The sequence below is a fragment of the Schistocerca piceifrons genome, chromosome 6 (assembly GCF_021461385.2).
Source record: "Schistocerca piceifrons isolate TAMUIC-IGC-003096 chromosome 6, iqSchPice1.1, whole genome shotgun sequence".
NCBI classification, from domain to species: domain Eukaryota; kingdom Metazoa; phylum Arthropoda; class Insecta; order Orthoptera; family Acrididae; genus Schistocerca; species Schistocerca piceifrons.
In genome coordinates, this window is record NC_060143.1 from 23,562,760 (window position 1) to 23,575,153 (window position 12,394).

Below are 12,394 nucleotides of genomic sequence, written 5' to 3' on the forward strand. Positions count from 1 at the left end.
TAAGTAAATCGGTAAGAAATCACGTGGAAAGGCTTAGATCACTCACTCATACTACTTGCAGACACTGTTCACGCACGCGCGCGCGCACGCACACTCACACACGTGCGAATCACACGTTACAGCATAAATAAAGCATGGCATTGTAATGAAACTAAATTAAGTGTAGCGATGCGTGTAGAAATTATCGAATAAAAAGGCAAGCAACACTTCCCACTCCAAAATTTGAATAATTTTACTCACTTTTTCAATTTCCACTCTACTCAAGTGCATTTGCGTCAGGATTTTGCTTATTGTAAAAGTTAATAAATATAAAAGTTCACAGGAAGACTGCATACGACAAAATTCCCTGCCGGACTACCAAAGTGGTACGCAGAAACTGGGGTTCATGGCACTCAAAAACGATTTATTTGTGGTACATATCATAATGTGAAATCCGTATCAGGGTATCCTTGATTTTTGTTCACATACGCAAAGCATTCCCAAGAGACAGACTCACATTAACGGCCACATCATAGGGCAAACAAGGAATAGTACCTGGGATCTTCGCATTTGCAGTCCGTGTACTCCAAGTCTCACACACTATCAAATAAAATTATATGGTGTTGATAACAGCGTTATTTGTTTGGGTTCATTCGGGTTGGCAACGAAGGTAATGCGCGAGTGTGCAGAAAAATCGCTTCGCTACGTCGTCTGAATTGCTGGACGTCAACGCTGACTCTTGTTTTTATTTATTTACTTGTGAACCACCTTTCGCTAGAACAGTCTAGAAATAATTACATCTTACGGTCTTTTGAAAGTAGTTGAAAATTCACTAAATTTCCCGGTTATAAAGCCAGTTCGAATAGTTCTCGAGCTTACGAACGTAATAGAGATGTTGGAACTAATTACATTTCATATAAGTAATGTATTAACTAATAGTAGTACGGCACACACAGTATTCTCTTTTGCTATTTTGTAAAAATATGGTTTTAATTGAAATAAGTGCCCATTACATTGATGTGGCCAAGATAAAATTGTGTTCGCAATGAAGTGGTAACATTTAACCTTGAGTTTCAATTAATACTGATTAGCAGGACACGGAAATTTTATGACAATAATGACGCAGCTGCTGACAGCAAAAATTACCGAAAACCGAACGGGAGTGCTACACCTTCACGACGAACGCAAGAAATGTTGTGTACCTTCAAATGAGAAGTTTTGGAATATCCGACCTACAGCCGAGACCTGCATCAAGAGTTAATACAGGGGCGTGCTTATGTAATAACTTTCTAATTAATTTTCTTAAATCATTTCATTTTACTTTCCGGATAGCGACAGGGTACGTGAAAGCTGCGCGACATTCTGTGTTTATCATAGGGCTGAATAAGTCTTTCGAGAGTTCTGCGTGCAAGGTGCAGTACGTAGTGGGATGTTTAAAAAGTATGAGCTATTTTGGTTGGTGTGACTGGTACATTTAGTTAGGCTGAAGTGAGCGGTGTACCGAGTTAGATCGACTACACTGCACACTGTAATTCGATAAACTATATGGAAGATGTTACAGTAAATTGGACACTCGTGCCTCCTACATCTCCAGTCTTGTCACAAAGAATCGCACCTGCTGCTAGGCTCGGTGGTGGTTCGCGCTCTTACGACGTTACAAGTTAGTGGTCGTACACTGTGAAAACGCTTCAGCTGTCGGAGGAGGTACCACGAGTCCGTCATGGGGCGCGCCTGCAATCTCTCGAGGGGTTAGCAGAAGATGGCACAGACCTGCACGGCGTCGGCGTCGGCGTCCACGTGCGGCGCGTCGGCGGCCTCGAGCAGCTGCTGGTCGGCCCAGGCGCGCACGGCGTCGCTGGCGTCCCTGTAGCGGCGCCAGAGGTCGACGGCGTGGCGGTAGCGCGAGCACAGTTCGCCCAGCGAGCGGCGCGTCTCCTGCCAGCTGGCCACCGCCTCTTCCACGGCCGCAGCCACCTGCCGGGACACCTCTGGCGCGCAGCTGCCCGACAGCGCCGCCGCCGCCTCGTGCAACTCTGTCAGGAGCTGCTCCCTTTCCTCCAACGACCCACTTAGACCCTATTAACACACACCGACGTGTCTTACCACCGATCCTCTCAGGCCCTATTAAAATACATGTACATACCTTACTTTCCTTTTTAATGGCGGTTCCAAGCCTGTAGGTACAAATCAGGTTACCTACATTTTTCAGCATACAGGGTGTTACAAAAAGGTACGGCCAAACTTTCAGGAAACATTCCTCACACACAAATAAAGAAAAGATGTTATGTGGATATGTGTCCGGAAACGCTTAATTTCCATGTTAGAGCTCATTTTAGTTTCGCAGTATGTACTGTACTTCCTCGATTCACCGCCAGTTGGCCCAACTGAAAGAAGGTAATGTTGACTTCGGTGCTTGTGTTGACTGCGACTCATTGCTCTACAGTACTAGCATCAAGCACATCAGTACGTAGCATCAACAGGTTAGTGTTCATCACGAACGTAGTTTTGCAGTCAGTGCAATGTTTACAAATGCGGAGCTGGCAGATGCCCATTTGATGTATGGATTAGCACAGGGCAATAGCCGTGGCGCGGTACGTTTGTATCGAGACAGATTTCCAGAACGAAGGTGTCCCGACAGGAAGACGTTCGAAGCAATTGATCGGCGTCTTAGGGAGCACGGAACATTCCAGCCTATGACTCGCGACTGGGGAAGACCTAGAACGACGAGGACACCTGCAATGGACGAGGCAATTCTTCGTGCAGTTGACGATAACCCTAATGTCAGCGTCAGAGAAGTTGCTGCTGTACAAGGTAACGCTACGGGAGAACCAGTTGTTTCCGTACCGTGTACAGCGTGTGCAGGCACCATCAGCAGCTGATTGGCCTCCACGGGTACACTTCCGCGAATGGTTCATCCAACAATGTGCCAATCCTCATGTCAGTGCAAATGTTCTCTTTACGGATGAGGCTTCATTCCAACGTGATCAAATAGTAAATTTTCACAATCAACATGTGTGGGCTGACGATTATCCGCACGCAATTGTGCAATCACGTCATCAACACATATTTTCTGTGAACGTTTAGGCAGGCATTGTTGGTGATGTCTTGATTGGGCCCCATGTTCTTCCACCTACGCTCAATGGAGCACGTTATCATGATTTCATACGGGATACTCTACCTGTACTGCTAGAACATGTGCCTTTACAAGTACGACACAACAAGTGGTTCGTGCACGACGGAGCTCCTGCACATTTCAGTCGAAGTGTCCGTACGCTTCTCAACAACAGATTCGGTGACCCATGGATTGGTAGAGGCGGACCAATTCCATGGCCTCCACGCTCTCCTGACTTCAACCCTCTTGACTTTCATTTATGGGGGCATTTGAAAACTCTTGTCTACGCAACCCCGGTACCAAATGTAGAGACTCTTCGTGCTCGTATTGTGGACGGCTGTGATACAATACGCCATTCTCCAGGCCTGCATCAGCGCATCAGGGATTCCATGCGACGGAGGGTGGATGCATGTATCCTCGCTAACGGAGGACATTTTGAACATTTCCTGTAACAAAGTGTTTGAAGTCACGCAGGTACGTTCTGTTGCTGTGTGTTTCCATTCCATGATTAATGTGATTTGAAGAGAAGTAATAAAATGAGCTCCAACATGGAACGTAAGCGTTTCCGGACACATGTCCACATAACGTATTTTCTTTCTCTGTGTGTGAGGAATGTTTCCTGAAAGTTTGGCCGTACCTTTTTGTAACACTCTGTATACTGTGGATTATGATGCTTCTCCATTTTACTTAACATCCGAAAACATTCTATAATTACGCCGATGAAGCCTTGTGAATATGAAGAAGCTGCTACCAATTAGCCTACAGAAAACATGCAGTATGTCTGCGTCATGAGGCGTCTGCTACCGTATGTGCAAGGGCAACGGAAAACGAACAGAGGGAGTCCTAGCGGCCAACACCGGCCGTCTCAATGTGACTACGAGGGTCGTTCAATAAGTAATGCCCACATTTTTTTTCTCAGAACACATTTATGGTTAATAGTCAGAATTTGGTGAGAATATACATCGACAGGTCTTGCCCATGTCCTATTTCTCAACGTAGTCTGCATCAAGTTCTATGGCCGTACGCCAAAGTAGTGGAAGAGCATATTTCCCTGCTGGTAAAAGCTCTTATCCTGTTGGCGTAGCCATGTTTTCACTGCATGAATGACACTCTCGTCATCTTAAACGTGTGTTCCCCGTAGAGAATCTTTAAGCGGCCCAACATGTTAAGTCCGAGCGTGCCATGTCTGGAATGGAACCGTACACACAATCTTCCCAATACCACGCTCGCTTGAGTACACGTATCGATCGTACTGGTCACGGGTCTTCTGGTGAAAACGAATCGCAGCCGTCAAAACAAAAATGATCGGCTTAGGGCAACGTATTCTGCACTTTGATGTGCTCAAATCCAACACATTCACTTTTTTTAGTTCAGGATCGAGAAACGAAAACTTTTTGGTTACAGAATAGATGTATCTGGTGGTAAAACCCAGCGCTTGTTGATTAACCCCTATTGTAGGCCGTTCCTTAAACTGAGAGTATCGAGGGACCATTACTAAATTCATTTGATACAGCTAAAGATCTTCTGCATGGTGCCTGTACACACAACTGATGACGTTTGTACAGCGTCAGAGCACTTTATAGGGGTTTGCCTGTGTTTTTCAAATGGTTCAAATGGCTCTGAGCACTATGGGACTTAACTTCTGAGGTCATCAGTCCCCTAGAACTTAGAACTACTTAAACCTAAGGACATCACACACATCCATGCCCGAGGCAGGATTCGAACCTGCGACCGTAGCGCCTAGAACCGCTCGGCCATAGCGGGGGCTTTCCTGTGTTTTTACCGTGTCCACCCCCCACCCCCTTTCCATACACTGACGATCAATAACCTCTCTTCAATAATACCTCTACTATATTTTAATGCCCGAAAGGAGGACATCATGGAGGTCATTGGAGATACAGCAGAAGTTCAGACTGAACGAGGATGGGGAAGGGCAGTGGCCACGGTCTGATTTATGGAAACATTACGACTTTCTTCTCAAGTAGTTTACAGAAAGTACAGAAAAGGTAAAACGGAATGGCCCGACACGAATGGGGATACCGTTCCTCCCTAATATCACGGACGAGTCTAAACAACTGCGCACATTCGATCAGTGTGAGCTGGCAGAACATGATCAATATCAGATGCTTCTACTACTATTATGGTTTTTTGACTCCGGGGATCTCGCATGGTCAATCACATGTATGTTGAAACAAGGTGTTTGCGGCAGTCTGCTCTATTTTACATTTGTTACGTGTCGATATCGAATGAACAGATCAGGTACTCCGCTGTTCTACAATATCAGAGGCACATTCCAAATGAGACGGTTCACAGTCATCGCACACTGTGTCTCAATGTTTTATACAAGGTGGTACGAAGATTAGAGAGGTCCCGTCGGCAACGAGGTAATAATTAGAGATGGAATAGAAGCTCGGATTACGGAGGGGAACATCCCGTCATTTGCCTCCACTGATTTAGAGGAATCACGGAAAAACTAAATCTGGATGGCCTGACGGGAATTTCGACCGTCATCCTCCCGAATGCGAGTGAAATGTGCTAACCATTGCGCCACGTCGCTCGATGCGTCCTATAAATACTTCTGCGAAAGTCGGAAACAATTAAGTAACTCAATACCGGAAACACACAACCTCTATCAGCCTGATATTTTCGCGGATGATGCTGCTGTCCAGAGAAGTTTCAACGCTAGAAAACTGCACCGAAATGAAGGACCTGCAGAGGATCGACGCTTGGTGCACTGATTGGAAGCTGGCCCTCAACAAAATGTAATATATTGCCCACAAATAGGCAAAAAGACCCATTACTGTATGAATAAACAATTGCAGAACAATCAGCAGAAGCAGACAAACCCATAAAATATCAGAGTATGAGAGGAGGAGAGATTTTAAGTGGCATGACCACATAAAACTAGTCGTAGGTAAGACTGAGACAAATTGGAAGAATTCTCAAAAAGTGTAGTCCACTCGCAAAGGAGGTAGCTAACAAAACGCTCATCCGATCAATACTTTAATATTGCTCATTAGTCTGGGTTCCGCGTCAGCTAGGTTTGATAGAGGAAACAGGCCACACAAGAGAAGGGAGTTTCGTTACAAGTTCATTTGATAAGCACAAAATCGTCACGGAGGTGCTCTGCCAACTCCAGTCTCAGACGCTGAAAAAGAGGCGTCGTGCTTCACGATGTGGTTTACTGCTGAAGTTCTGTGGGCGTACGTTCCTGTCAGCCTATACATAGCTTCCTCGTACGGTACATATACCTCGAGAAAAGACAATGAAAGTAAAGTAAAAGAGATTCGAGCTCACACGGAGGCTTACCAACAATCTTTCTTCCCGCAAACCATTCGCGACTGGGGCAGGAAAGGGAGAAGTGACAGTGGTACACAAAGTACCCTCTACCATACACCGAAAGGTGGCTATAGTTAGCACGAACAATGTTTAAAGATAGGTACTTCGGATGACGTGAAGGTATACAGTAATCAAACTTCGGTTGAACAATCACACTCATTACGGCCAAAACAACTAACGCTGAAAGTTTTCTAGTTTTTTGATTCTGTCTTATTTGACGCTTATTGCTACGTAAAACGACAAGATATGCTGCCTTTCGTTTGGGCTGCAAAGAGAGAACAAGGTAAACAATCCTTGTATTGTTCGTCCAGCGCCTGGTCGCTAATTCAACACGGTAAGAGGGAAGTGACGTAGCAGCGGGCAACAGAACTCACAACACACTTCGAAGAGGCACAGAGCGCATGCGCCGCAGAGGTATGTCAACCTTAAGGTAAGGAGGCCACACGTACAGATGGAAACCGATGTGCACACCGCAACCTGGTTATGATGTGGGTGTGAAGGCAAAACTTTTCTGGTGTTCTCAACAACCACATGTTCGTAAAGATTTCGGGCTTGACGACTTGAAAGAGGGGGCGAGGGGACAAATAAATCGTCTACCTATGTTACTGGCTCAGGCTAACGACAACATTCATACATAAGTTTCAGTTTGATAATGCGGGAGTACAGCAAACTACTTACAACGAGCAGCAAATAGAAATGGCTGCCTCTCAATGACTTTTAATGGTAAACTGCTGTATTTCATTCTGTAACATTATGACGATAGAAATGTCGTACGTGGGCCAACAGCCAACATGGTCCACTTCCCAGCGGTGAGGATTCCACTCGTGGGAAACTATGCCACGAAGACAACGGCCCCGTCATTCGCTACGCCAGTATAATGTGCCCCAGGAGGACCCACTCGAAGCAATACACTGCGCAGTGACAGAGAGCACAGCGATGCTGTCACAGCAATACCGAAATCGAGAACTGGGGCACAACAGCTGCTTTCTCAGCAACCTCTTCAGCGTCGGCTCGCACAATCGATAGTGCACTGCGTGCTACTGGCATCAGTGTTTCATTCGCTTCACAGCAAATTTATGACATTATCTCGTGACGGAATATGCTTACACAATATAGTCAGCTTCCTTGATCTCATTAACTGGATGCCAGTTTGCAACAAGAAAAAAACGTCAGTACTAACTGGTTCATGTGTTAGGAAAACAACTTCAGAATATCTCAGAAGGAAAAACGTTCCCCAAAACTGGAAAAATATGGTACCAGTACTTACTCATAGGAAAAGCGACATACAAAGCATAAAAAAACTACAGACTTATCAGCCTCCTCTACAATGTACAATGTATCACTAAAATTTGCACCAATCACATACAAAAAACTTAAGACTTTTAATCAAGCAAATGAATACGAGACCTTTGGAAGCTTATATAGCAGAATGAACCATTTGCAAGTCGAAAATAGTGCTATACGGTTGAAGAACGTATATGAGTAACTATTTCGTCTGGAATTTATTGGCTTTGAGAATATTTTTGACTTTGTTTCATAAAAAATAGTAATAACAAGCCCTGAGAAACAAAGCTTTCATTCAACCTCTTCTTACTATATTCAAAACCATAATTATGTCAACGCTACGGCATCCATTACACTACATCACAGAGAAGTCAGGAATTGAAAGAGGAATCAAGTAAACTGTTTAGTGTTTCAAAACCTAAGCCTCCTACGTGTCTCAAACGGAAAGCTTACAGCCAGCACGTACCATCAGTTTTGACTGTCGAGTTTGGGGGTCCAGCACTAAAGCGATTACCTGGAAACCTAAATGTAATGGGATCGAATCTCGGTCGGACAAAGGAATATTTCAGTCTGTCTTTAATGTAGCCTTCATCTGTAAATGCTGTGAAGATTATCCAGGAACGACACCTGTTTCGGATCGCACCTTAAATTGCAGGTCCCCTCTTCTTACAAGGGAATCTCCCCATCGCACCCCCCTCAGATTTAATTATAAGTTGGCACAGTGGATAGGCCTTGAAAAACTGAACACAGATCAATTGAGAAAACAGGAAGAAGTTGTGTGGAACTGTGAAAAAATAAGCAAAATATACAAACTGAGTAGTCCATCGGAAGATATTCAACATCAAGCACACTGCGAACGCAGGAGCGCTGTGGTCTCGTGGTAAGTGGGCAGCTGCGGAACGAGAGGTCCTTGGTTCAAATCTACTATCGAGTGAAAAGTTTAATTTTTTATTTTCAGTTTATGTGATAAACTCTTATGTTTTCATCACTTTTTTGGGAGTGATTATCACATCCACAAGAAAACCTAAATCGGGCAAGGTAGAAGAATCTTTTTACCCATTCGCCAAGTGTACAAGTTAGGTGGGTCGACAACATATGCCTGTCATGTGACGCACATGCCGTCACTAGTGTCGTATAGAATATATCAGATGTGTTTTCCTGTGGAGGAATCGGTTGACTTATGACCTTGCGATCAAATGTTTTCGGTTCCCATTGGAGAGGCACGTCCTTTCGTCTACTAATCGCACGGTTTTGCGATGCGGTCGCAAAACACAGACACTAAACTTATTACAGTGAACAGAGACGTCAATGAACGAACGGACAGATAATAACTATGCAAAAATAAAGAAAGTAAAATTTTCATTCGAGGGAAGACTTGAACCAAAGACCTCTTGCTCTGCAGCTGCTCACGCTACCACGGGACCACGGCGCTCCTGAGCTCACATTGTCATGATGTTGCCTATGTGGCCCATGGACTACTCAGTTTGTATATTTTGCTTATTTTTTCACAGTTCCACATAACTTCTTCCTGTTTTCTCAATTGATCCGTGTTCAGTTTATCAAGGCCTATCCACTGTGCCAACTTATAACTAAATCTGAGGGGGGTGCGATCGGGAGGTTCCCTTGTTAGGAGAATTGCTGGGTAGGTTAGCGACACACAAAACGCCTAGTGCGTCCAGCTGGAAGAAATGTACCATGCAGTTGAGCCACACGGAAATTTTGTTATCAGCTTTTGATTTACGGCGGTGAGGAATGACCTTTTAATGCGGAAACAATTCGAAAACTGGTGGAAGCTCAGCGAGCAAAAGGAGTCACTTGGAGAAACGGGAAAAGAAGCTAATGGATTATGGAATAGACTGAGCTAGAAGACGTAATAATGAAGAGTGTAATGAAAATCAAATGGAGTTGGTCAGGACACATATCCAGGAGAATGAGGGCGTATGGTTCAAGGAAGTTCGTCGCTGGATAAGAAAACGCCGAAAGTCTTGAAGGTGGGTGGATGACATTAGCAAACTGAAGCAGCTAAGTAATTCGTATTGTGAAGTGAGCTTACACGAAAAGAGAACTACACGGCAGAACTTCAGTTAGCAAATAAAGTGTGTGACATTAAAATTGCTGCAGTTCTATTTTCATGATGCCCGGTAAAATTACTTAAACAGTTTCTTTTTTTTTTATCAATTAATGCAGCATGAAAATTATTTCAGAATTCACATATGCGAGCAATGTATTTAACTTTAAGCAGGTCCAAGTGGTCTAATGGGTTGATACTACACAAGTAGAGGCAATACTAGATTCTCATTGTGGTGGTTATTTGCGACATCTTCCGTCGACCTTCAAGACGTGTTGAATTCGCCACTGCACATAAGTTGTTTGGCCTGGAGTGTGGTATTACTGTGGGAGGGTACAATTAATAAATGGAATGGCGAAAACAGACGTCTTCGCACTGTCCAGCTACTTTCGCAAACCAATGTGAGGCAGCCGACTCCAGTCTCCCCTGTAGACGTATGGTGCTACAAGTAGGGGAATATAGCGTAAATTGGACAGTTTGTATGTTAGTTGTTTGATAGTTTGTAAGGGAACTTTTTCCGTTATTTTTAGTAACAAATTTTCTGGTTTCCTGCCGTCTGATACAGGAACATTTATATCATTCTTCGTACTTCATTTACACGCATCAGTGTTAAAATAAAATCTTTTGGCTAAAAAATGTAGGTCTTTGCTGTTTCTTTCGGTGTTATAGTTTCATCTGTGAACCTTAATGCCGACATGGCATCCGACCGCGAAAAAATAAACCACACTATTCATCAGAAAGTCGGCCCAGGTGGCCACTTTTCCGAGAAGTTTATTTATAATATATTTACCACACAATAGTTTGCTACTTGTATATATCACACATAATACTACACAGTGACTTGTAAATCATTTTATATACAAAGCTATCATCCGTTATTCTATCCCTCTGTGATGATTTTCAATTAATTGAAATCTTTTCTGTTCTGTATAGCTTAGTGCAAAATTCTGATAGAAAACGGTCTGCTGTGTCAGCTTGATAGTTTTAAATACCAGAGCACCAACACGTCTTGAAAATACGTTCGGAAATCACAGCAATAAACATGCGATCCTGTTTCGATGGAAAATAGGTGTGTGACGGTGAAGAATGTCTTTTCCTGTGGCCGCAAAGCAACATAATGATCCACGTAACACACATAAAAGAAAAGTTCTACGAAAAAGTAGAGATACATTAGGTGGCAAAAAGAAGTAAATGTATTTAGTTCCTATACATTATTTCCTTTTCTCTTAAAGTATTTGGTGTGATACTTCATAATATTATGTTGATTCAAAATATGTAAGCGGTAAGCTTCTGTCAATAACCACGGTTTGGTGAAAATTCCATTTCCCTAAGAGTCGCCACTTTACCCCACCTTCCCCTACAAACGTACTGTTCAGATGGTTCAAATGGCTCTGAGCACTATGCGACTTAACTTCTGAGGTCGTCAGTCGCCTAGAACTTAGAACCAAATTAACCTAACTAACCTAAGGACATCACACACATCCATGCCCGAAGCAGGATTCGAACCTGCGACAGTAGCGGTCGCTCGGCTCCAGACTGTATCGCCCAGAACCGCACGGCCACTCCGGCCGGCCAAATGTACTGTGCTAGCCGCTGTACTGTGTGTAAGAATGGGGCCATGCTTTGTCTTGCTTTGTGCATTACCAAGACAAACCTCTAACCTGAAATTAGTCGTTTTACTAACGTGACGATGGTAAATACATTCTCACCTGACAGTCATCGTTTACTAATATGACGATCGTAAATACGTTGCAAATCGTATATTAAAACGCCTGTATCGGCAGCCCGGCGGGCCACATCGTTAGGACACCAGCGGGAGCCGGGACGTAGCGGGGCGACACATGCGGACGTGCGGCGGAAGCGGATTATCGGCAGACCACACCGGATAGTTCACCATCCGGTGCAGCTGTTGCCGTTAACTAGGGTATTTTATTCCTGGCACTTTCTTTTTCGCACAACTCTACATCATGAGTACAATATTAGCAAGACATGGCCTCTAAGGGACCAAAGAATTTTTAACACCAACAGTAAACTGAACGACAAATAGTAAACAATCTACCAACTTACACACGTTGGAAAAAAGTGAAATACATACTACACATATGTAAAGAAATCTACAAAAAACATTCCGACTTATCTGTGTGGTTATTTCAAACCATAAATGACACCTTTAATCCATTCAAGTTAATGGCGGTTGAGCTCCGTAGTTGGAGACTGAATTACTTGGAAAGAAAAAAAAGCAACCAGCCACTTTTAATGCAGTTTTATTTATAGCAAGGCTTCGAGTGTAATTTCCGACACAAATTTGTAAGCCGACTACATGGCGAAAGTTGTGCTGCATCAGTGAAACTAAAAGTGTATCCTATGTACATATAAACGGAAAAAAATGAGCTAAAACTTACACAATAAAAGGCAGTCGATAAAAGCGTTCAAATGGTGATATAAATGTCTTAAGCCAACTGATGACTGGTGAAAAGCCAGAAAGCTTCTTTACATTAATAAGGCTAGATAATACGTGACTTGCTGCTTTGCTTCTTCAAGTGACATTAATACAAATCTCCCAAACTGCACTTTCTATTGAGTGTACTGGTAAAATGAATATAGAAGAAACA

The 12,394-nt window shown here is 43.6% G+C and overlaps 1 protein-coding gene across 2 annotated transcripts in view; it reads right to left on the bottom strand.

Moving 5' to 3' along the window:
* LOC124802693 (muscle-specific protein 300 kDa) overlaps positions 1–12,394 on the bottom strand; it is a 601,574-nt gene that overhangs the window by 14,726 nt on the left and 574,454 nt on the right. For both annotated transcript variants that reach the window (XM_047263634.1, XM_047263633.1), the window contains one exon: positions 1,750–2,055. In XM_047263634.1, coding sequence (XP_047119590.1) covers positions 1,750–2,055 — 306 coding nt within the window. The remainder of the gene's footprint in view (positions 1–1,749; positions 2,056–12,394) is intronic.